We start from the raw sequence: 26,620 nt of genomic DNA on the forward strand, positions 1-26,620 counted from the left end.
TGAGGCAATCATGCCTTAGTAAGAAAAGTGATGCATGTCTTAATCCATTCATATTCTTTTTAAAATAAAATATACTAAAAATGTTATATATTGGGCCGGAGAGATAGCATGGAGGTAGGGTGTTTGCCTTGTATGCAGAAGGATGGTGATTCGAATCCCGGCATCCCATATGGTCCCCCGAGCCTGCCAGGAGTGATTTCTGAGCGTAAAGTTAGGAGTAACCTGAGTGCTGCCTGGTGTGACCCAAAAACCAAAAAAAAAAAAAAAAAAAAAGTTATATAGTTGCTGCAGACCGCTCAGCTGTCGGAGGGCAGCACTTGGGTCCTTCTCCGAAGACAGGTGGGCAAAGTGGTCAGTGTAACAAAAGACTCAAAGTCTTGGGTGGTGGAAAGTGACTAAGAGCCTTGGCTTAAGCCTTTGCTACAGAGCAACTGCATTTATTTCTCCAGGTTATTTATACATCTAACAGGATATTGGCAAAAAAATCAAAATACATTAATTTACAGGTTTCTCATTCCAACATATATTTAACACATATTAGCAATTTTCTAGGCATGCTGACCTTATCAAGAGTTAGACCAAATCTTACTATTTTTAAACAATGGCACTTTGGTTAATTGTTTACATTAACCATATAACCTAAGACTAATATTTAATGTGATTAATCTTTACTTGATTTTAGAAACCTGTTAAGCCTGAGTTGTGAACAGAATTTTTTATTATATTTAATGTTATAAATTCACCATTTTAAATTTATGTCTGGGGATCCAGTGTAGGTCTCCAATCATGTACTGCTTTGGTCCAAGCCTTCCACAGCCTTCTTTGCTTTTTTGTTCCTGTGTAAGATGAAATTAAAGAGGCATTGCTCTTAATAGTATTTCTAAAAAGGGTAATTTATAATAAGACACTCTTTTTCCTTCATGCACCACTTCTGTTACCAGCCTCATTATACACTCCTGTATAAGGTGAGGGATCAGGTGTAGTTAATCCTATGCTGAGTGGGCCAGTCTAGTCCTATCTACAGGTGGTTCCCATCTTTTGCCCTGTATATAATCATTGTGTGCCTTGCTTTTTCTTAGGAACACAAGAAATCCTGTTTCCTTTACCTGATCTATTTCTGCCTTATTATAGGGACACTCAGATAAATTTGTCACAGTCCTACAAGTGTCTCCAGCTGTCAGGTTTTATGCTACGGGTTTTCCCCTAAATTCTTCTATTAGACTCTAATAGAATTAGTCTCTAATAATTAGAGACTTTCCTTTTTATAACTGATTCAAAGTTATAGCTAACTGATTCTTACTATTATTTTTCTTAAGAATATTAAAAAAAAAAATCAGAGCCAGAGAGATAGCACGGAGGTAGGGTGTTTGCCTTGCTTCCAGAAGGATGGTGGTTCGAATCCCGGCATTCCATATGGTCCCGAGCCTGCCAAAAGTGATTTCTGAGTATAGAGCCAGGAGTAACCCCTGAGCACTGCCGGGTGTGACCCAACCACCCCCCACAAAAAGAATATTAAAAAAATTTAAAAAAGAATATTAGCAACAGCTTTTAAGGGCAGAATATTAGTTAGCTTTTAAGTAAAATTCCTTGATTTTCTGCTAGAAACTTCTTTTCTAAAAGGTCATTCTTGGAAGTTTCTGTGTAATTTGTAAAATCATTGTGTTCTCAAGTAATTTATGTTGTGGGTTTTCTATAAAACCCAGTGGGCCCAGGTTACTGTAGCATGGAGTAAAAAAAAAAAAATTATCATTGTTCCCCAAAGCAGTACATGCTGTGGGGAATATTTTCTTGCTTTGGGGCTGCTTGTGATTGCTCCAGGAAACTAACTTCCGTAAAGCTTTTACCTCAGGTCCAAGAACATGGCTTTCACCATGTCCTGGACCACTGGAGCTGCCGTGGCATATAGTAATTATGAAAATTATCCATTTCTATAAGTCCACTAGATAAGTGTATTTTAAAAATGAGAAATTCATCAATTTTAATTTATTTATTTTGTTTTTTGGGCCACAGCCAGTGACTCTCAGGGGTTACTCCTGGCTATGTTCTCAGAAATAGCTCCTGGCTAAGGGGACCATATGGGATGCTGGGAGATCAAACCACGGTCCATCCTAGGCTAGCTCGGGCAAGGCAGATGCCTTACCGCTTGTGCTACTGCTTTGGCCCCGGAAATTCATCAATTTTAAAAAGCCATTTAACAAAGAGCAGTTTATACATTACTTTGAATTATATCCATAACAATTTAAATACACAAATTATATTCTCAAACCCAAAGAATCATTCAAGGCAGGAGAAATAACATAGCAGTAGGAGTAGGGCATTTGCCTTGCACATGGCCGACCCCTTTATAGCCTCTCACCAACTTTGAGGAAGTGGCTCTGGCAGCAGTCATCAGCATGTCTCAAGCTGTCTACGGCCATACCACCCTAAACATGCCCTGTCTCTCTCGTCAGTATGTCCCAAGCTCAGGCAGACTTGCAGGCAACAGGTCACTCTGATGCAAGAAAGGATTGCCAAGAGGCATGAGTTTTGCTGACCCACCTTTGTATTTCGTCTTTGGAAGTCTTCCAAGCAGGATCCCTGGGGTAACTCCGGTCTGATACTCGGCCAACTGTGCTGGTAGTTCATTGCTACTGTCTGAAGCTTCATATGTTGCTGGGTCTCAAAATGCTGGAGGCCACGAGCACCACCCCAGCAGTGTCAGGGCCCTTCAGTGAAACTCCCAGTGGTAAAGCATTGGGTTGAGCAGTGTAGGGGATGGGCCTGGGGTCCCATCTTCCCTTTTTTACGCAATAGGATGTGCACAGATACTCACTGTAGGCTTCAACATTAAGTTAGACCAATACTTGGGGACAGTTCTTTCTCCCCATTAAGAGGAAGCAATCAGGGGCCGGGCGGTGGCGCTGGAGGTAAGGTGCCTGCCTTGCCTGCGCTAGCCTAGGACGGACCGCGGTTCGATCCCCCGGCGTCCCATATGGTCCCCCAAGCCAGGAGCGACTTCTGAGCGCATAGCCAGGAGTAACCCCTGAGCGTCAAATGGGTGTGGCCCAAAAACCAAAAAAAAAAAAAAAAAGAGGAAGCAATCAGCTCAGGTCTTGTCTCTGTCTCCCTGCACCCAACTCTCCAAACATGTCATAGTCAGAATAAGGGCTTTAAATGACCTCAAACCAATGCTTTTAACAGCATAATTGCAAATGATGTGGCTGTATGAATTTTGAGTCACAAAAAGCACACATGAACTTTCCTGAAAATCAAGGACCCATACACACTATAGATTAACAAGTCAAAAAACACATTTTTCCTCCCAACTTTTATTGTTTAAACATTTTAACAAAAGATTCCCCAAATTTTAAAAAACCTTTGAAAAATATACAGTTTCTATTATTTACATACATAAGTACAGGTCCCAGTATCATACAAACATTGTTAAGTTAAAAACAGTGTGAGGGATGACTTAACATGTTGCCTTTTGGGTGGTACCATGAACATGCTTACCTAGTCTATCTTATTCAAACCGATACATAAAACTTTAGGCACCTGAGAGGTCGGAAGACTATTGAATAGGAAACAGTACTTCTACTCTCGTCATTTTCAAAACAGTACATTTTAAATTTCTGTAAGTTTACCTCATCCACAATTAAGCTAACTCTTGCTATCATCCTAAGCGATCAAATATTAACTACAAGAACTGTAAATGCATACATAGATCTAAAAACCAAACACAAAACTAGGTAGCCAGATTGTAGGATGCATCTTTAAGCGCAGGAGATCCCATAATACTTTTTCAACCATCTAAATTCTACTTAAGGATATATGGCAACTCTTGAATTTCCATGCTGTTTCCTTTTTTTAAGCTTAAAAAAAGACTGGTAGTAATCAGAATAATTGGTACCTTACACATTAATCAAGAAACCTAAGATTAAAAAAATTCTAAATGATAGTTTTATTTGTATTTTAAAAATACATCACAAAGTCTGCATTTGCCCATGATCAAGTTGATTTTCAAAGCACATTACTTAAATTTGGATGACATGGTTTGTTCTGACAAGTCCTTTTTCAAGCTGACCACCAACCAAGGGGATCTCCTGTAGATTTCCACTGGCCCTGCCGCTGATGACGAATATTGCTTCCTTGTGAATGACGATGGCTAATTTTCATCTGCCTTTTATTACCTGAACTGTTTTCCGACCATAATGATAATAGCTGTAAGCAGATGCAGCTGTGGTAAAAGCTGTAAAACACCTTTTAGGAAAGGAAGGAAGGAAGAAAGAAAACGTCAACTCAAAAATAACCACATGATGGAGCCGGAGAGATAGCATGGAGGAAAGGCATGTGCCTTGTGTACAGAAGGTCAGTGGTTCGAATCCCGGCATCCCATATGGTCCCCTGAGCCTGCCAGGAGCGATTTCTGAGCATAGAGCCAGGATTAACTCCTGAGCGCGGCCGGGTGTGACCCAAAAACCAAAAACCAAAAAACACCCCCCACACAAAAACCCCACATGAATCCTTTTGACCTAGGGGCTGGGGCTGAAGAGACAGTACAGGAGGGTATGGGCATGCCTGGAGTGGCCCACTAGATTTAATCCCTGGAGTGTCAGGACTGAGAAGGATGTCGGAGGCTGGCCCAATTTCATCATTTAAAAGACTAGGTACTCTTTCCACTGCATATAAGTATTTTTTTGTTACTAGAGAATGAACAAATAAGAATTGGTGCTGATTTCCTTATTTCTTGCAGGCTAAGAATTCTGATATTCAAGTGACTTTAAAATAATTTCAGCTCTCCATACTTATTTTTTGTTAACTGAACTACCAGATTAACCAAGTTCTCTTTGGAATGACATCTGCGATGCTGCTCAAAGCTTGTTGCATTTCTCATTTACAAGAAATGGAATGCAAAGAGCCTGTGCTGTGCTATTTAGTCAAGAAAGAGAACCCTGCCTGATGAAGCCAATCAAAGAGGGCTCAATCCTGTCAACCAAAATGAGTATTTCAATGTCATATGAAGACAACCCAAATTTAGCATGCGCACCTTTTTCGAGTTCCTTGGACTTGATTTTTATTTAATCAACCGTTTTGTGATTCAAATTACATAAAGTATGGCTTTTAGTCTAGGGTTAATTTTTTGACCTGCAAAGTCAATCTGACACATTGCCCCAGAAATGATTCCTGAGTGCAGGGACAGGGAGGAACTAGCTTTGAAGTATGGGGCCAGAGTGAAGTATGGGGGCAGAGTACAGTAGCACAGTCTGTAGGGCACCTTTGCCTACTTCAATCCCTGGCATTCCAGATGATCCCCCAAGCTTGCCAGGAGTAATTTTTGAGTGCAGAGCCAAAAGTGACCCCTGAGTACTGGCAGGCATGGTCCAAAAAGCAAAGAGAAATGAAGCATATAGCTTCACTCAGTGCTCAATGAAGACTGCAAGAAGAAAACACCAGTACTGTCCAAATAAATCATTTTGTTGACAGACTCAAAGACAAATTCGAAATTTAGCATACCACAATATCTGAAGATAAATGCTGTCAGCATAATTGAAAACTGGAGCTGCCAAAGAAGCTGCCACCAAGATTAACTGCACTGCTGTGTTTACCTGAAAAAAAAAAAGTTGCAGTCAAAAGAAGCAAGTGTAGTGTCAAAGGCTTTTCCACCACAGTGTAGCAGGCAGTGCCCTCAGCAATCTTGGTGTTAAACTCTGCTGAAGCTGGCCTGGAAGGGCCCTGAGGACCACTAAACTGTCTCGTGTACACAGCAGCCTTCTCCAATGCGATCAGGGAAACTGTCCAAAGAAAGCACTGCCTGGACTGACATAGCGATTCAATAATGTTGCAGTATCTTATCTTGCCCTTTTACTTTATCCATTACAACCAATCTGTGCTAGGGAAGTAATTAAGCTAAATCTCATGGGAGGAAAGCTAAGGAGCCAACTGAGATTCCCTAGCCACTAGCATTCAAACTCTGCTGTCACCACTATGGAAATGGAAGAGCATTCGGCTTATCAAATGGAAGAATCTCTCCCTTGGAGAAAAGTGAGAGGTCTCCTCACCCGACAAGAGAATGGGAGGATGAGAAAACAACAACAACAACAACAAGGCAGAACTTGTTGTCAGACTTGACTGAGCAACAATCCAGTGAAGGTGTATGAAATGCAGCAGCAGGTGATATGCCCAAAAGCATTCGTTCCTACCTCCATTCTAAGCTGAATGGCCAAGATTCTCCCTCACTTTAAAACATCAAGAGAATCCTCTGGACTTGGGGCCAGAGCATAGTATAGTGGGTAGGGCTTTTGCCCCGCATGCAGCCAACCCTGTCTCCCCAGTTATAGGCAGGAGTAATTCCCGAGTCCAGAGCCAGGAGTAACCCAAGCATCTCCAAGAGGGTCCCAACACCACTAAATGAATGCATGAATGAATGAACCTGTCTCATGGAGCAATCTGAAACAGCTTATCCTTTATTTATACTTATAATAATAAAAATTCCCATGCCTCTTACCTTGCTGATGAAAGTTGGTTTTAATCTAGCAGTGGCATAGCAAGGATTGAAATACTTCGAAAGTGTTCGCTGGCAGACAAAAAAAAAAAAATCATTCAATTTCTATTTCAAGTTTAAGGTATTTTGTTACTATATGTAGGTAACAATTCCTGGATACTTATCACGTGTTTGATTCTTTGCTACAGAAGTCCTTGCATTTAAAAAACTATTCAATGAACTGTATCTACATTCTTATAAAACATATACAGATTACTAGTCTTTTTAATTATATGTAGAGCTGGTTTTCACTTTCTGTTAAATTTCAAATAAGAGCTACCAAGTCAGCTTGATCATATTCTTTACTCAAATTTCCTTATCGCTGTTTTCTCTTAGGTTAAAGGCAAATCAATATGCTATTTTCACCAAAAAAAAAAAAAGAAGTTATCATACCAAGCTTATAAAATAGCTTGAAAAATACAAATACAAACAAACCATCCTGTTCTCATATAAATGAGATTTAAAAGGTTCATTTTAGTGACCAGAGAAACAGAACAGGGTAGGGCACTTGCGGTTGACCCAGGTTTGATCCCTGGTGCTCTGTACGGTGCCCTGAGCCCTGCCAGGAAATCTGAGTACAGCCAGGCATAATTGACACTGGTTATGAACCCTTCAAAAAAAAAAAAAAAAAAAGATAAGATCCAGGGGCCGGAGAGATAGCATGGAGGGTAAGACATTTGCCTTTCATGCAGAAGGTCAGTGGTTCGAATCCCGGCATCTCATATGGTCCCCCGTGCCTGCCAGGGGCGATTTCTGAGCGCAGAACCAGGAGTAGCCCCTGAGTGCTGCCAGGTGTGACCCAAAAACCAAAACCAAAAAGATCCATTCTAGAGAAGCCATATTGGAAAGTAGTTACAAAAGGGGACATGACTATGCAAAAAGCTGGAACAGAGTTTTTTTTTTTTTTTTTTTAAATAAAGTTTTCAGGCAACATCCAGTTGTGCTCAGGGCTTATTTCTGGATCTGCATTCAGGATTCACTGCTGGTGAAGGTCAAGGGAACCTTATGGTATGCATGATTCATACAGACCACATGAGATCTAAATGAGGGCAGTTGCATGCAAGGCAGGCACCCTACCCACTATTCTTGCAGGCCCTTGTCTTGAGCTATGTGCCTATCAAAACAAAGATGAACAGCTAAGAGCAGCAGTTATATAGATTCTAATTTGAAACCAAAAAAATGCTATTTTTCAATAATAGTCATTTGTCCACTGAAATGGCAAAATGACATATAGGCAGGGGCCGGCGAGGTGGTGCAAGAGGTAAGGTGTCTGCCTTGCAAGCGCCAGCCAAGGAAGGACCGCGGTTCTATTCCCTGGCATCCCATATGGTCCTCCTAAGCCAAGGGCAATTTCTGAGCACTTAGCCAGGAGTAACCCCTGAGCATCAAACGGGATGTGGCCCAAAAAAAACAAAAAAAGATATATAGGCACAATTTTATTTTGGGAGGACCACACCTGGTGATGCTCAGAAATCACTCCTGGTTATGCGCTCAGAAATCACTCCTGGCTTGGGGGGCCACATGGGACACTGAGGATCGAACTGCAGTCTGCCCTAGGCAGGCGCTCTGAAGGTAGACACCCTACGGCTTGCACCACTACTCCAGCCCCATAGGCACAATTTGGGGGGGGGGGCACAATACTTAAAAATGCTTAGCAACTGGATTAGAAAATAACTAAAATAGGGCTGAAGTGACAGTACAGGTGGGTAGGGTGGTTGTATGGTATGCAGTCAATCTGGGTTTGACCTCTTGCATCCTATTATATCACCTCCGCCCAAGCCAGCCAGCCAGGAGTGATTCCTCAGTATGCAATAAAATCTTATTTTGTATTGAGTTATCTGTATTATTAAGGAATTTTCTTAAAAAACAAACTCACCGGTGTTGGAAGAGTTCGGTATCTGACATAAAAAACAGCAGCAATCAATAGTACATCTCTTGAAATTATCATATAAGTAAGTGAAACTGAAAATAAAATATAAAATTCTATTAAGATTTAAAAATTATTAGGGTACTACATATGCAAATGACATTTCATTCATTTATTATTATATAAATTATAAATTGCTATTCCCATCAGCGAACACTTTATAGTCAATACTGACTCATATAATCTTCTCAAGCCTGCTCTCAAAACCAAGTAAAGCCTTTCCTAAGCTAGCCTTTCAAGTCAAATTTAGCTTTCCAAATGATTGCTGCCTTTAGGAATACTGATGCGCTCCGCTCTTTTTTTCCCTTACTTGTTTTTTAAGTTGCTGTTACCAGTTAGTGTCATCTTTACTCAGCTCCAGTATCTCCTTCACTACCTCTCATCTTTGTGAATTTACCAAAAAAGTATTGGTATATTCACTTTAAATACCTGGAAGTAGTCCAGAAGTCGAAAGGATCTGAGAAGACACCAATCACTCAAGTCTAGGGAACTCTGATTACTTTGATATTACATTGCAGACAATCTTATGAACAATCAGGTTGGCAACATGTACCACATATGGAAAACTAAGTATTTTCATGCTAGTCTAGATAGTTTCTACCTTTTTCTTTCTTCCTCACCCATTCAATGGGTGAGGAATCAATTCTAGTTAGACATGCAATTTGATCTGTTTTTTTTCCTTATTCCTCAGATACTACAGCAAGGCCCTAGTGTGAGAACCAATAAGATACCTTAGATGGGTACCCAAAAGAGCCTTGACCCCTTAGTGAATAGAATGGGAGGGAAGATATTTTGTTTTACTTCATATTCTGTGCTAGAGAAAATCTCAACTATATTATATGTTGCTTTCATAAGGAAAAGAAATAGCTTTTTAAGAAAGAAAAAAATCTTAAGGCTAACAGTATAAAATATTTTCATAACTAAAATAGTCATGCACATTCCATTTTCCTTCCAAGCTCATAAATTACTCATATTACATATGTCCTCTCTGGCTTGACATTGTATTGGCTCAGCCACTTAAAAAAAAAATCCAATTAACTAATTATAAATCTAACATTAAATTCTCTGGTGAGCACAGCTCTAAAAAAAAATTTTTTTTTTCAGTGCAGGGATCACGCAAACCTAGAGCTTCACACCTGTAAATCAAATGGCCTACAATGTACAGTACCCTGGCCCCTATGGGACAGTGATTACTTTAAAGAAGAAATGCTTAACTGGTCAATTGTTGTCATTTTCAACACATTGAAAATAGAGCTATTAGCCCGGTAACAAAAGCAAGCAGCCATGACTTTTGGGAACTTTTTTAGTTAAAGGAACTAAACTTCTAGCAATCAGTTAGCAAATCATACACAATAAATGTCAACGGAGGGTAAAAGAAGTCAGCATGTCATCAGAACAAAGGAAAAAAGAGAACATGACAATTTTAAATAAGAGGTTTCTGCAAGAAGCAAAAAGCCAAATGTCATGGGTTCTACTTCCAGCTATTAACTACTGAGATGACCATTTCATGAGCAGCTCAGCATTTAAACAAGTCACATAATTTTCAAATGAACTTTATCAAGTAGAACCATCATGCACATAGTATTGTTCATGGCCAAGGTCCCAGTGACTAAGACTAGGTTTCAAGTGGTGCTTGTCAACCTTTTATGCCCACCAACTTCCAGCAGTCCAAGAACTAGAGGCTGAAAACCACTGTTCTAAGGATTTCACAGCCCAAGCTCTAGACAGTGTATTAGGCTCTGACTGAGCAGTGTAACAAGCATGTCTGGAATCGGTCTGCCATCTGTAACAGTCCAGCACAGGAAAGGATTATTAACAATATTAAGGGTTCCCTCAAGCTGCCCCTCTCAGGAGCTCTCTGGAGTTAAAGCACAGACACAGCATGGGAGAATGTGAGCAAGGCCTCTGCCTAAACACTTTTACTTTTTTTCTTTGTTTTGCGGGGAAGCATTTATCCTATCCCTCATGTGCCACTTCCAAATATTCCTATTTTCTCTTCTGACCAATCCTTTCCTTTTCTCTTCAGGGTTAAAGTAACTTTAATTCTGCCTAACATAGTATGATGAGATGATGTTACTGGGGAGATAGGGGAAAAGGATCCTCAATGAAGCAGGCAAAATTTGACCTAGAGGGCTGGAGAAATAGCATTTGCCTTGCATGCAGAAGGATGGTATCCCATAGGGTCCCCCCCACTTGAGCCTGCCAGGAGCGATTTCTGAGCGGAGAGTCAGGAGGAACCCCTGAGAGCCGCTGGGTGTGACCCAAAAACAAAAACAAGCAAAAAAATTTGACCTAGAGAAATTCAGAATGCTTATGTTAAGGGGAATTAGATCCGTGTACCCAACCCCAACCCCAGAAGCTTTCTGCCTCTCTCTGTTGCTGACTATGGAGCTCCCCCAGGTCTGCATACCAGGATATGGCTCTAGTGCTAAAAGAACATTTAGATTCTGAAAAACAAACAAACATATAGATTCTGAAAATGCTAAGTGGCTGGGGCCCTGGGTTCCTTCCCCAGCAATTCACTAATTCACTCACTCACTCACTCTCACTCTCCCCCACCTTGTGCCTGTGTCTCTCTTTTATTCCACAAAGACATGAAATTAAATCTCTGGTGCCCATAAACATTAATTACTGCATAACTGGGGCTGGAGTGATAGCATAGTGGAAGGGGGTTTGCCTTGCATGTGGATGATCTGGGACAGACCCGGGTTCAATCCCTGGAATCCCATATGGTGCCCCGAATCTGCCAGGAGAGATTTCTGAGCGTAAAGCCAGGAGTAACAAGCAGGTGTGCTGCTGGATGTGGCCCAAAAACCAAAATAAATAAATAAATAAATACAGAATTGCTACATAGCCATTCATTCACCTCTATTTTTAGGGCTGTTTTCATAATCAAATAGCAGCGATGAGCTAACTAACAAAATCCACATGGTCTACAAAGCCTGACATACTATCTGGCCCTGAACATTCCAAACAATCCATGCTCTCTGTCCATCACTGAAGCTAAGGGGTCACAGGGGCAAAGTAGGATTAAGTTATGGTCAGCATAATAAAACAAGGAGAACCCCTCGGTCCACTGTTCAAGTCTTCCCACAGCTCAGCATAAAAAACGCTGGTGGTTAAGAACTTTCTTCTGGGTCAAAGAGATAGCATGGAGGTAAGGGGTTTGCCTTTCATGCAGAAGAACTTTCTTCTGCAGAAGAGCCCTAAAAGTGCCAAAAATTCAGGATCATGCCTTTCTCCATATTCATTCCACAGGCATGCAACAAATCCCACCAATGCCTAAAGGGGGTCCCTAAATATAAGAGATCTGATAAGGATCACCAGGCATTTCAGTCTCCCATGAAAGAAACTAAAATAATCAGCAAAAGAACTTGTTCAGAAAGAAACATGAGGGGTCAGAACAACAGTATAGATATCACACCAGGAACATTTGTTTGCCTTGTATACAGCTGACCCAGGTTTGATTCCTGACATCTCACATAAGCCAGGATGATCCCTGAGCATAAAGCAAAAAGCCCTAGCTCAGTAGATATAGACCCCCTCAACCAAAGAAACATAAAAATAAAACCCTTTAAAGACACATACTGAATGTTAGTCAATGATAAAATAAAACTTTTTTTTTTTTTTTTTTTTTTTGGTTTTTGGGCCACACCCGGCAGTGCTCAGGGATTTTACTCCTGGCAGGCACAGGGGACCATATGGGACACCAGGATTCGAACCAACCACCTTAGGTCCTGGATCGGCTGACTGCAAGGCAAACACTGCTGTGCTATCTCTCCGGGCCCAAAAAACCTTTTTTTTTTTTTTCCAAAAGAAAAAGAACATACATAATATACTGCTCCATAGAAATTAAAAGAGAATGGGGCTGGAGAGATAGCAAAGCAGTAGGGCGTTTGCCTTGCATGCAGGACAGTGGTTAGAATTCCAGCATCCCATATGGTCCCCCGAGGGTGATTTCTTAGCATAGAGCCAGGAGTAGCCCCTGAGCACTGCCGGGTGTGACCCAAAAACCCAAAAAAAAAAATTTAAAAGAGAAACAAACAAACAAAAAATGCTAGTAAGAGTGCCAGTGCAATAATGCAGTGAGTAGTGCGCTTGCTTTGCTTTTGACCAACAGGTTGATCCCGGGTATCCCATGTGGGTTCCCTGAACACCATCAGGACTGATTTCTGAGTCTAGAAACAGGAGTAAACACTGAGCATCAGCAGGTGCGGTCCCAAAACTAAAAACCAATAAAAATGTTATTAGGGAGGCCAGTGAGGTGCAATCCCCTACATCCTGCATGGACCCTGGAGCCAGTCAAGAATGACACCTGGGCAGAGTCAGGGGAAAACCTGGGCACAGCGGGAGGGCAAAAAAGAAATGGAAGGAGGTGAAGGAGATACAATCCATTAAAGTACTTTTAGTGAAGAATTCCAGGTTGGTGACTCAATGAACTTAGTGCATATGGGAGTTAGAGGTTCAAACCCTAGAACCCTGAGCACCACAGTATCCAACCTCAAAATAACTATAAAAAAAATCTAGTAAACACTTTGTAGACATTTACCAAGGCAGTAATGTAATGCTGAAATGAGTTTTTATTTTTATTTTTTATTTTAGAAGGAAGAAAAGTTTATTAGAAAGTAGAAGAGGGGGGCCGGAGAGTTAGCACATTGGTAAGGCATTTGCCTTAGACACAGGACAGTGGTTCGAATTCTGGCATCCCATATGGTCCCTGGCAGGCTCGGGATTTCTGAGCATAGAGTCAGGAGTAACCCCCTGAGCGCTGCCGGGTGTGACCCAAAACCCATAAAAAATAAAAAAAATAAAAAGAAAGTAGAAGAGGGGTGCCGAGTGATAGCACAATGGTAGGCACAGATTTGCTCTGCATGAGGCTGACCCAGGATGGACGCAGGTTCAGTCCCTGGCATCCCATATGGTTCTCCACGCCAGGGGTGATTTCTGAGCACAGAACCAGGAGTAACCCCTGAGCACCATTGGGTGCTTCCCCACACCCCCCTGCAAAAAAAAGAAGAGGGCCAGAGCGATAGCACAGCAGGTAGAGCATTTGCCTTGCACATGGCTGACCCGGGTTCGATCCCTGGCATCCCATTATGGTCCCCTAAGCCTGTCAGGAGTGATTTCTTTTCAAAGAGCCAGGAGTAGCCCAAGCCCTGTGCACCACCAAATGTGGCCAAGCCCACACCCGCCAACAAAATAAAGGAGAAAGAAAAAGGAATGCCCCACGTGAGGAAGATCTTAGAATAGGACTAAGTTGAAATGAGTTTTTAGATTGAGTTTTTAGGCTTACTTAGTGCCCAGGAAATAAAAGACTGGCTCACATCAGAGTCTAGTAAAAACGTTGACTTTATAGTCCGCTGTAAAATCTCAGCTATGAGGAATCGTGATAGAGTTCAACTTCCATTACTATTAAGCTACATAAATCAGAAAAATTCTCCTGCTAAGATAACTTAAAGAAGGTTACAAAACCTTGAGTTGGAAATGTACACAGGAAACAAAAAGAGACTGAATCCTCCAGAAAGAGGACCTCAAGGAACTTACGCAAGCCTGGAAAAAAAAAAACAAAATCTGAGACTGAACATGAAAGGAATTCTCAGCTTGGCAAACCACCTATAATTCAGGTAATGTCCAGAGCAACACTGCAATAACCAAACCTGGAAACAGGGTAAAACCTGGCATTCTGCCTTTATAAAAAAATATTACAACAAAATGCCAAGTAGCTGAAAGGGGTGGGGCGGAAAAAGTGACCCTAGACACGTGCCCACAAAAATCAACTGAGTTTTGAACAATGTCAAAGGGATGGATGGCTTCTGAGGTTCATTCTGCCTCTCTCCCAGAAAATTAAAGACTGGCACGATTCAGTTTTCAAACTGGCACGAACATTCAAAAGCCTAAAAATAAAGCAGAAAAAAATGTTCTAGAATGAAGAATAAGGAAATATAACTATACTTCTCTCAGAGTCAATAGAAAGACAGGAAGCATCTTGTAAGTCCTCAGAAACTATTTCTTTAAGAAATAGTTTAATTTGGGATAGGAGTGATAGTACAGCAGGAGGGCGTTCGCCTTGCATAGGCGACCTGGACTGACCTGGATTCAATCCCTGGCATCCCATATGGTTCCTGAGCCTGCCTGGAGCAATTTCTGAGTGCAGAGCCAGGAGTAACCCGAGTGACTCCATGTGTGTTGTGTGCAAGCCTCCCCCCGCCCCCACAAAGAAATAGTTTAATCATGGAGCTGGGAGATTACAGCACTTGACTTGCACGTGACTGGCCTAGGTTCAAAAACCGGCACCTCAGCACCCCTGAGCACAACCTTGAGCATCACTGGGAATGACTCTCAAACCACAAAAAGTTTGATGGAAACAAAAGAGAAAAACTGAGAAATATAGTTGAGAAAGAAAATAAACAGCCCCCAAAAGACATGCAGAATAAAAGACCATTTACTTTTCATAGTTTCTATATAACACACAATCTATATGCTTTGAAATGGCATTGTCTAATTATTGAAATGTGTAATTTTATACACACCTTCACAATTTCAGAACTCTAAGATTAGATTGTATTAAATTAATATTCTTAGGAAAACTTTAAATTATTTTCAAAAAGCTAGGTACTAGAAATATATCAATGATTTACAAAGATTCTAAATGAATGCAAATTGGCACCGTGAAATAATAGCTGCTCAGTTTAAACAGATTTAACTAAGAAAGCAGTGAACTTCACTAGCATAATAGAAACAAATTCTAAATTAAAATAAACAGCTTGACAAAGCAAAACAGTTCAATAATTTAAAATCTGGGAACAGTTTATATTGAAAGATATATTTTTAGAACAAAAATTATTTGTCTCCATCAAGAGATCCCTAAGTTGACTAACACCATTCTCCCTTGTGCTACTTAAAAATACGCATGTTAGCGTTCTTACCTGGAATAAGATCTGCATAGGTCAAGCTAATATATAAGATACTGATAAGTATTTTATCAGCAAGTGGATCAAGAGCACTTCCCAAAGCTGATTTTTGATTGGCCCAGTTTCGAGCAATAAATCCATCCAACTGAAAATAGAAGTGTTTTTAATAAATGTCATCACAAGAACAGAGTAGGTTATCTTGAAGGTTAAGAGATGCCAGAATAACAACTATAATTTCATAAAATGTATATAGTCTCTTCTAGTTCCAGACCTCCCTCTTTTTCTTGTGTATGTTTGTTAACTTTAAAAACCATCAACTGGTCTGAATATTTTTTCACTTTTCTATAGTACTTTTCTTTTTTCTCAGGCCTCAATGTTTTCATAAGTCCCCTTTGTAGGATCAATTTAGACATAAGTTTAGAGATGTAAAGAGCCCAAATAAAACTTAAAGGAAGCATGATTAACAAAACCAAATTCTCTCACCTGAGCTTCAGCTTCCTTTAGTACAGCCCACACTGCTGCCTTTACCTGCAAGGACTTTCCCTTTTAACTGATACTCATTCCTACCTATTTTTTATAATATAATCTAGTGACTTCTTTTTACTTTTTTTGCTATGCTGGGGCTTCTCATATGCAATTAAGTTTCTTTTACCTGAAAGCTACATGGTCATAGCTCAAATTAAAAAAAAAAAAGGAGGGGGGCTGGAGCAGTGGCAGAAACAGTAAGGCGTTTGCCTTGCCCATGCTAGCCTAGGATGGACCGCGGTTGGATCCCCCGATACCCCAGGTGGTTCCCCAAGCCAGGAGTGATTTCTGAGCACATAGTCAGGAGTAAGCCCTGAGTGTCACTGGGTGTGGCCCAAAAACCAAAAAGATATCTTCTGGTTTTCCAAGTCTCTATTTGGGTTTTACTGATTTTACTTCAAGCTTTAATAAAAGTCTGCATTTTCTAGTCCTATTTCCAAAGAGATGAAATCACTTTAGGCTTAATTGTATATGGTGCATTTCACTTTCACTTTCATTTTTAAATTTTTTGTTTTGGGGCCACACCCAGCGATGCCCAAGGCTCAGGCACTATTCCTGGTGGTGGAATCACCTAGTCATATAGGGACCACATGAGATGGCAGGGATGGAAACTATCAACCACTTGCAAGGTAAATGCCCTGTCCACTGTACTCTCTCTCTGGCCCCAAACACAGTGCATTTAAAGTACGTCCCCCACAGAAAGTTCTTTTAGTATTGAGCAAGAAGAGACAGCAGTAGTTCCAAACAATGGCTAAGACATTGCTCTTTGTTTAATATGCTCCATGCAGCTGAACATTGGTTAAGAAAACTGCACCAATTGGTCAACCTGCTGAACTACAAATTCATGACAGAAACATCCTTGTGGGCAACCACTAATGCCTGAGTCTGCCTACTGCACTATCTTTTCTTTTTACTCCATGTTCACCGTAAACTAACATTATCCTCCCTAGAACCTCTAACTTTAGGCTCATGACCATACCCCTGTACCAGGTGCTCCTTGAAAAATTAGTCCTAACTCTCATAGCCCCAAATTCAAACCCACACATTCCCGCATCCTTTCCTGTTCTCCCTTTTCTTCGAAAATCCCACTTCCGAGCATTCATTCATTCATTCATTCGTTTGTTCACCCTTTCACCTATTATTTGCCTCCTTCCCATCTCTCTTGAATCCTCAATTTCTCCTCTTCTACTGGTTTACAATTAACAAAAGTTGCTGTATTTGTTTGTATGTGTCCCTTTGCCTATGCAAACATCTGTATTTATTAAATCTTTGAAAGTCACCCTTCCATTATCCCATCTCTATATTTCCTCTATATTTCTCAAACTGAGGTTATTGCATTACCACCAAACAACTGCTTGTCAGTCCACTCTCCATATTATGCCCGATAAACAGCTCACCAAAGTCACCAATGAATGCTGTATTTTCAGCTTACCCAACATAGGTAAAAAAAAACATTTTCTTCAACTAACTTTTTTTTTTTGTTTTTGCTTTTTTGGGCCACACCCTGTGATGCTCAGGGGTTACTCCTGGCTATGTGCTCAGAAATCGCTCCTGGCTTGGGGGACCCTATGGGACGCCAGGGATCGAACCAAGGTCGGTCCTGGATTGGCCGCGTGCAAGGCAAACACCCTACCCACTGTGCTATCGCTCCGGTTCTTCAACTAACTTCTGCAGCATCTCATAATCTCTAATTGTCTTCTTTTCTCATCACCTTTTACTTTTCAGTGTTTTCTACTGGTTCTTTCTCCTTTGCTCACCTTACTGCTCATTTCTCTGTTCTCATTTTACCAGACCCAGGATAATCTCTTACAAACATGGTCATCAATGTGCCGGTAACTGTCACATGGATACGATAGCACATCTGGTATTTTCCCACAAGATATATCTTGAGTGCATGCTCATTCTAGAATCATGTATCTGATTATTAAAAAGAATAAGCATCCCTATCAGTTATATTTAACTTTTCCCTCATCCCACATATCAAATCCATCAACATATCAACTATACCTCAAAACTATCTCACTCATTCACTTCAATTCTAAACTCCTATCACTTCGCTGTAAGCCTCCTAACCAGTTTCATCCTCCACACTTGCTTTAAGTCTAATCCTCTGAGTCACAACAAATCATCTGTGGTCATCTCCCTAATACCTCTACAGAATTCAGGTGTTGGCCAACTACTCAAACTACAGGTACCAAAAACTTTACAAAGCAAATGTGAAACATGGTGCCAATTAATTCAACTTTCTTCACACTGTCATGTTTTAAAAAAAGTAAGTGAGGCTCTTGCTAATCACTGAGAATTGCAATCTCATGTGAAAGCTAAAACAACTAAAGATAATCATTTAAAATTCTCATTATCAATAGACTGGTCTTTGACTTGGATACCAATCTTCACAATAAAATGGAACTGAGTAATAATAAGTGGAACTTTATCTCCAAACTTGATACAAGAAGCAACTGTGGTCACAGAAAGGAGTTGTGACAACAGGAACTAAACCTCCAGAGAAATCTTATCTAGTGTATATTTGGGAATCCCAGGTCACAACAGTATAAATGTCCTCCTTAGTCTGTATAATCTTCAGCTAATTCTAGATTATTCACCAACACTACTAACAGGCAGGTGAAATTTTTTCATCTATGAACTTGAAAGGAAGAGATGCTTTAACAAAGTTATAGTTTTTATTACAGGAAATGAAGTTTCTCTCTACTCTGTAAATAATAAAACTTCCGTCAGTCTGGAAAGCAGCAAATCATCATCGCTTGTCTGCATCCAATGAATCTCAGGGTGAAAACAACAATATGTTCTATTTCTACAGGCTTTTGTCTCAATTTAAAATGTTTTCCCCACATTCTCCCACCTTTCTCAACTGTGATTTTGTAGGACGTGCTCTTCTGAAAGCCACTGTAAATCCTTTATGAACAGAGTGGGTGATATAGATTATGTGAAACCTAACAATGGCCGGCCAGTTCACAAAAGTCTACTTCCACATAAAGTGGAGCCTTCATTTGAAAAGTTGTTTTCCAGGATCAAGGATAAAACTCAAATAGCGGTGCAGATGCCTAGCATGTGCAAAGCCCTGAATTTAATCTCTGGCACTGCAAGCCTCTCTACCCCCAGCACTGTCAAAGATGTTCTAATGGCACTAGTCAATGTGGCTCCCTATTAAAAAGTTTTTATTTCCCAAATGCTAACTTATCCAAATAAATCCTCTTTTCCTATGAGCGTAGATGAGTCCAGGAGCTCTAGGAGAAAATCAAATGTCTTTCTGGGGCAGGGCTTTCTGCACTATGGACAGGAGCCTAGAACAAGGATGACATCTGAGGAACACCCACAGCCTCCCACTGGCATAAACCTGAGCAGTGTCCGGCTTCTCTAAGTCCTGGTCACACCAACTGACCTGGCCAATTTTCCCCTCTCTTTACCAGTAAAACCAACTATTGTACAGACCAGAAAACTTCATTCTCAGTAGGAAAGAAAAATAGTTTCTCCTTTAAAAATTTTGTTTGGACAACAGCGGGCTGGGCCACACATCAAGGTGCTCAGGGATCATTCCTGGCCAAGACTAGGGACCAAACCTGGGTCGGCCGCATGCAAAGCTAGCACCTTAGCAGCTATATATTCTCTCTAGTCTTTATTTCTATCCCGAAAGCAAATACTTGGCTCTTTGAGAATCTTTGCTTTTCCTTTAAAACAATGTTAAAGACCAATAGTAAAAAAAGCTCCCTTTTGCAGCTTCCTGATACCTTCTACTTCCTCTTTTGAACACAGGCTAAATTTATGTTTAAGGATTTTCTTCCAAGGAAAAGTAGACTAAGGCTGTGCTATTTCAAAGTGGTAGAAATCCAAATAATTTGCAAAGTGAGCAAAGCAGGAGAAGTAGATCACAACTTACCAAATCAGTTAGCCCAGCTAAAGCAAAAACTCCTAGAGCAATATTAAAATCTTCTTCAATAATCAAATAGCCCAAAACTGGGGCCAAGCCAATTCTTGTCATTGACAACATATTTGGGATTGTCCACGGGTTTTCATACTGAAAAAAGAAAAAAGGCAAATTTTAAATAAAGCATTACAGGACATATTTTAACTATATACATTAGGACAATACACTTCATTAACTTAAGGATTAGGAGCTACATATGGTTTAAGTTTAGTGGTTTGGAATTTAAATACACTGTTCTTTATATATTGCTTCTAACACTGTCAAGGATACAGAAGATCATGTGTCTTGGACCCAACAACAGAATCAGAGTTGTCTATCATACAGAGTTAAGTTTTCTTCCTAAGGCCTATCTACTAGCCTTTAATTCAAGACTTTTCCAAGCCTCTAATATATGACTATTAGAAATTAGAAATTGGGGCCAGTGAGGTGGCGCTAGAGGTAAGGTGTCTGCCTTGCAAGCGTTAGCCAAGGAAGGACCGTGGTTCGATCCCCCGGCGTCCCATATGGTTCCCCCAAGCCAGGGGCAATTTATAAGCGCTTAGCCAGGAGTAACCCCTGAGCAGCAAGCGATTATGACCCGAAAAACCGAAAAAAAAAAAGAAAGAAAGTAGAAGTAACATGACTGATTGTTTGGTTTGGTTTTGGGGTTACATCTTGAGGTTTTGGGTATTGAAAGCAGGTTTGCAGCATGTAAAGTTGCAACATGCCTAGTCCTTTGAATAATCTCACAAATTCCCCAAACTCTGCTTTGAAAAATAAAACAGGGCCAGTGAGATGGTCCAGTGGGCAGGAAACAGGCCTTGTAAATAGCTCTGACTCAGGGTTCGATCTTCGGCATTCCAAACATCCCCACTGAAAGCACCAGGAGTGATCCATGAGCACAGGTAAGCCTTGAACAATGCCAAGAGCAATCATAAACATATAGCCAGGCATAAATCCTGAGCACTGCCTGAAGTGATCCATTAGTAGGCATAAGCCTAACATAAGCCCAAAGCCCTGTGTAACACTCCTCAAACAGCGACAAGCTGAGGTGCATGATTTGCCTGCAGGAGGCCAGGTGCCACATGGTTCCCTGAGCATCAAGCCAAGAACTGACCCTGAGCATACTAGGGTTTGGCCCACCAAAACAAATGAACAAATGAACAAAAAAATAAAACTAAACTCTGGGAATATTTTAGTATATTTCAAGTAGATAGAAAGTGTGTGGTTTTTTTCTTTTTGTTTGTTTGTTTTTGGTCAAATTATCAATCCTACGCAATAACCTCCCCCACACCTCTATAGATATCAGAAAAAAACTCTATGTAATACACCATATAGATATAAGAATGAGGAAGAGAAAGAAAAACAATTCTATAACCTCACTGCTAACTCAAACAACTGTTGGAAAAAAATGGCAATTGGAATAGGGATTAAGACCCTATCTTTTTAGAAAACAATATGGATATTCCTCAAAAAAGTAGAAATTGGGTTTCCATTTGAATTTCCAGCAATAGTGCTTCTGAGACTATACAGGCTCAAAAACAAATAAACAAACAAAAATGCGTCTGCGCCCCTTTGCTTATCTAAGCACTATTCACAATATCAGAATTAACCCAAGAGGTAAATGTGATAAAGCAGCTTTGGTACATCTACACAATGGAACATTATGCAACTATTAAGAAAAATGAAGCCATAAAATTTGCTTATACATGGATAAACATGGAGAGTATCATTTATGCTGAGTAAAATGAGCTAAAGGAAGGGCAGACATAGAATGATCATACTCAACTGAGGGATCTAAGAATAAAATAAAACCATAGTAGAGAATACCCAAAGACAATAGATATGATGGGGTGGGAGAGTACAGTTAGGACAAAGGGGTCACTATGACAATAACTGGAAATGATCATTCTGGACAAGAACTGGGTGCTGAAAGGAAGTTAAAGAGATATGCATGATTCCCCTTTAGTAACAGTATCGCAATATGATGCCCGAAAGGATTTTAAAGATGTGTGTATGAGAGAGAGAGAGAATGAGAGAATGGGGAAAGAGGGAGAGGAGGGAGAGAGAATGGGGAGAAAGAGAAGAGGGAATGAGAAATGACAGACAGACAGACTGACTGGCACAGAGCAGGCTAGGGATAGGAGGGTAACTGGAGAAATCAATGGCGGAAATGAGCACCATGTTGGGCATTGAATGGCTGAAACTCAGCTAATAACAAATTTTTAACTGTCACAAGTCGTCGTCCCACCCACCATCTCACAGATACATTTTGTAAATCTATTCAGAACAGCCTTGCAGAAACGTTAAGAGCCGAACAAGAAACCGAGGAATCTCACTGCGCCCACGGGCAGTGGGCAGTGGCTCGGTAATTCCTTGAAACTGTATCTGGAGCCAGACTGTTGGAACTGGCATCGGCAAAAGGGCTTCACGACAGCTGCTCTGAAGAACATTCTCTCTTTGCCAAACAAAACGTTTCATGAGTATTTTAATTTCAAATTCAGAGAGGAAAAAACAAAGTCTATCTCATTCTCCTGCATGCCTTGTATAAAGAAAGGGGTAGAGAAAATAATACCAAGAATGGGCTGGCTATTCCCCAATGCAGGGATTTTCCCCTACAGAGGCAACTGCCAATTTTACCCCCATGGGACTAATTCACAAGATCAACCCTATTTAACCTTTTAACTGGGAACTAATTTGCCTGAACCTTTACTTTTGTTCTTTTTAAAAACTTAATGACATTTCTTTATTTTTTTCTTTTCTTTTTGGGTCACACATGGCAGCAATCGGGGGTTACTCCTGGCTCTACACTCAGAAAAAAAAAAACAACTCCTTGGCAGGCTCGGGGGACCACCGTCCTTCTGCATTCAAGGCAAACACCCTGACTACATGCTATCTCTCTGGCCCCCCCCCCCCCAAAATGACATTTCTAAAGATAACTGTAAGAAATGGCACTGCTTTTAAAAGAACTGTAATGTATGTAAGTAAACAGAACCGGAGGGGGGGGGTCAGGTCCCTCTCAGCTTAGAAGTTATGGGGTCAAAAAAAAAAAAAAGAAGTTATGGGGTCAAGTCATGGGGGTCAAGTAGCAGAATACTGCCCTGGAAGGCAGAGTAACTTCAAATTATTCAGGTAACAGTCACTAAAACAGAGCAAGCCTCCACTCACAGCCCTTTTCTGGAAGTAGGCACAATGGAAAACATCTTGCAACACACACCAAATTCAAGTTCAAAGTTCAGAGTCCAGAGTGGAAAAAAATAGTTGGGGCTGGAAACGCTAGCGCAGCAATAAGGTATTTGCCTTGCACGCAGCTGACCCAGGACGGACCTGGGTTCGATCTCCCGGCGTCCCATATGGTCCCCCAAGCCAGGATAGTTTTCTGAGCACAGAGCCAGGAGTAACCCCTGAGCGTCACCAGCTATGGCCCAAAAACAAAAACAAAACAAAAATAGTAACCCCTACTGACAGCAGTAAATAAGTCAAATACTGACCCAAGAGGGGACAGAAAAGAGATTCATGATTGAGAGGGGGCGTAATTTTTTTAAAGCAAACGGTCAGCGTAAAGTTGCCCCATATTAAGAGCTACTTCTTGGAAAAAGCCAGAGTATATTTAGTGCATGGAGTGTATATCCCAGCAGGGATGCTGGTACATACAGGGCACGAGGCCTCCTATTTAGTACCCTATGAAACACTGCCCTAAAAACCAGCAAGCACCTCAGACATTTCTAAAACAGTACATGAGCAAAAGACGCTAAAACACAAGTAAACAAAAGCTAATCTTAGATTACCCAACCAGATAACCTGTGGCATACTCGACCAGTTAACTACTGCCGTTCCGGGAAGGACTTCAGCCAGGATCTGGGGACCTCAAAGCATCCAATATTCGAAGCCCCGCATGCTCTATCAATCAGTGGAGGTGAGACCCCTGTCAGGAGGCGGCCACCCCAACCCATGCTGTCCAACTGACAAAAGCAGCCCCGGGCCCACTCAAGACCTAACAATTGGAGATGCAATAATCGCATGAGACTTTGCTAACATGTCATCATCAGCTTTGCTCCCCAAGCCCCCTGCATCTACCGCTAAGGACTTCTGGGGCGAATCTCTCCAGGTGTGTGACCAGACACCCCAGAACTCCGGTAAGAGGTCTGAGATTCTTTTAAGGATCGTTTGCTTATCTGATGCCAATCAATGCGGCCCTTTGGCTCCAGAGGCACCCGAACTACCGCTAAGGGCTTCTGGGGCGAATTCCTCTAGGTGTGTGGCCAGACATCCCACAACCCCAGTAAGAGGTCTGAGATTCTTTAAGGATCTTTTGCTTATCTGATGCCAATCAATGCCGCCTTTGGCTCCTGAGGCACCCGGCGAGGGGCCACAGCTGCAGCAGCCACTCGGCCTGGGCATGCCTTCCTTCCTTCCTGAAGACACCCCTGGAACTACCACTAAGGGCTTCTGGGGCGAATCTCTATAGGTGTGTGGCCAGACAGACAACCCCAACCCCAACCCCAGTAAGAGGCTTGAGATTCTTTTAAGGATCTTTCGCCCATCTGATCCCAATCAAAGTCATCCTTTGGCTCCTAAGGCACCCTGCGAGGGGGGGGGGTCACAGCTGTAACAGCCACTAGGCAGACACCCCACTCCTGGAACTGCCGCTAAGGGCTTCAGGAGCGAATCTCTCTAGGTGTGTGGCCAGACACCCCAGAACCCCGGTAAGAGGTTTGAGCTTCTTTAAGGCTCTTTCGCCTATCTACCTCAATCAAAGCCACCCTTTGGCTCCCGAGGCACCCTGCGAGGACGGGGTCACAGCTGTTAACAGCCACTAGGAAGACACCCCACTCCTGGAACTGCCGCTGAGGGCTTCTGGGGCGAACCTCTCTAGGTGTGTGGCCAGACACCCCGCAACCCTAGCAAGCGACCTGAGCTTCTTTAAGGCCCTTGCGCCTATCTGATGCCAACCAAAGCCACCCTTGGGCTCTCGAGGCACCCTGCGAGGGGGCCCTAGCGGCAACAGCCAGTAGGCTTGGGCACGCTGTCCTTCCCGAAGAGACCCCCCACCCCGGGCACAGGGGAGGGATATGGCTCCCGACTTGGCCAGGACGGGTCCGCCTCGGCGAGCCAGCCGGGCCGGGCTACCTGTCCCCCCGCTTGGGCCGGGCGCGGGAGGCGGCGGGGCAAGGCGGGGCCCCCCGAAGCCCATCCCGAGCAGCGCGACCGTTAGCCGGACGGGCCGCGCGCGCCCGGGCCTCCACGTACCGGCGGGGCGGCGCTGGGCGGGCCCCAGGCGCGGGCCCGGGCGGCGGCGGCGGCGGAGGCGGCGGCGGGGGCCGGGCCCGGCTTGCCCGCGGCCCCCGAGCAGTGTCCCCGGGGCCCCGGCCAGGGCAGCCGCAGCCCCAGCGCCGCCCGCCGCCGCTCGCACGCGCAGCCCGGGCAGCTCAGCTCGGGCGGGGACGGCGGCGGCCGCGCCCCCCAGGCCCAGGCGGCGCGCCGCAGGGACCCCCACGGGCCGCGCGCCGCCCGCGCCGCCAGCATGGCCGAGAGCCGCTCGCTCCTTCAGCGGCACGACGCGCCCGCCGCCATCTCCGCGCTCCCGACGCGGCGCGGCGCGATGACGTAACGCCCGGCCGCCAAGCGCGCGCCGCTTCGCGACCTTTTGCGGCGCTTCCGCCGAGCCGCCCAACGGCTTGGGGCACGGAGACTTCCGCCCTGGAGAGGTGGGCGGGGCCTCCCGGGCTGGTCCCCCAGGTGTCGCTAGACCCTGAAAGCTTCCAGAGCGGAGGCTGGCGGGTGGGCGTGGAGCCGGGGAAGAGCTTGGTTAGAAGTCCTCCGAAATGTCATCTGCCTGTCCTTGCCCTCTTTTTTTGTTTTTTTGTTTTTTGTTTTTTTTTTGGGGGGGCTCTTAGCTCTATCTTTAAAGACAGATATAAATAATAAACAATTTTTAATAAGTATGATTCTAAAATAAACAATTATGTATTATAAATGCAATCATTATAAATGATAAATATAAAACAAATGATTAATTAAATAATAATTTAACAATGTTAAATAATGACGTCTATTTAAAATGTTCCAAGTACTAAGCCCCAACTAGTTTATAAATATATATAATATAAATATAATAGAGATATACTGTATTTAATATATACATTTATAAATATAATATTTTATATTTTCATATGTGAGAACTTCTCACATAAATGTCCATTTATAAAAAAATAACAGAATCACATAATAATTCCTCAGGTAATCTTTCTTTTTCCATTTTGGAAGTCCATTTACTAAATATCAACATTTTAAACATGCATTCATTTTTTGACGTATCAGTTCTTCTCATGGTCCTTTCTCTCTTTCTGAGCTTGCCAAAAAGAGGGTGTTTAGAAAATGTTATGATCGTCTGACAGATCCATGTCATAATGCTACAGATAAGGAAATTTAGGCTTAGAGGAAATATGCTAAATAACTGCTTAATGAACAATGTTTTATGGACAGTTTAGTTAGTATACCAACAGTCATACACGGCTTATTATAGTGATTCGATTCTTGTTGATTCGATTCTTGTTGAACTCTGTGTGTAGTTCTACTGTGTCATGGTTGGTGCCTATGACTGATATATGTTGTTAACATTCATTGTTTATACGATGGGACTGAATTGCTTCTTAATTTTATATTCCAGGCTGTTCAGTTCCACTGCTACTGGAGATTTGATCAATCCAGACTCCAGAGTGTCTGGGCAAACTTTACTGGCAACAAGCAGGCTGGCAGGAAGATGGCCAACTTACATCCTCAAATTAGCCATTATATCTGAATGGTCATCCATA

General features: G+C 42.2%; 1 protein-coding gene across 1 annotated transcript; it reads right to left on the reverse strand.

Annotated features, from left to right (window-relative positions):
* Window positions 1–3,290: 3,290 nt before the first annotated feature.
* CRLS1 (cardiolipin synthase 1) lies at window positions 3,291–25,331 on the reverse strand. The gene is made up of 7 exons (XM_049779338.1): window positions 25,056–25,331; window positions 19,779–19,916; window positions 15,374–15,503; window positions 8,397–8,482; window positions 6,485–6,553; window positions 5,494–5,585; window positions 3,291–4,239 (listed from the first exon to the last, which is right to left on the reverse strand). The coding sequence occupies exons 1-7, from the start codon at window positions 25,329–25,331 to the stop codon at window positions 4,152–4,154; spliced, it is 879 nt and encodes a 292-aa protein (XP_049635295.1). The 3' UTR covers window positions 3,291–4,151.
* Window positions 25,332–26,620: the final 1,289 nt, after the last annotated feature.

The sequence above is a fragment of the Suncus etruscus genome, chromosome 9 (genome assembly GCF_024139225.1).
Source record: "Suncus etruscus isolate mSunEtr1 chromosome 9, mSunEtr1.pri.cur, whole genome shotgun sequence".
NCBI classification, from domain to species: domain Eukaryota; kingdom Metazoa; phylum Chordata; class Mammalia; order Eulipotyphla; family Soricidae; genus Suncus; species Suncus etruscus.

Excerpts from the sequence above, each read along its gene's own strand:
- CRLS1 (XM_049779338.1), bottom strand. The coding sequence starts at position 25,331 with ATGCTGGCGGCGCGGGCGGCGCGCGGCCCGTGGGGGTCCCTGCGGCGC. Across the intron at positions 6,554-8,396 it reads ACCGAACTCTTCCAACACCG|CGAACACTTTCGAAGTATTT; the intron begins GTGAGTTTGTTT and ends TTTGTCTGCCAG. Across the intron at positions 5,586-6,484 it reads AACCAACTTTCATCAGCAAG|GTAAACACAGCAGTGCAGTT; the intron begins GTAAGAGGCATG and ends TTTTTTTTTCAG.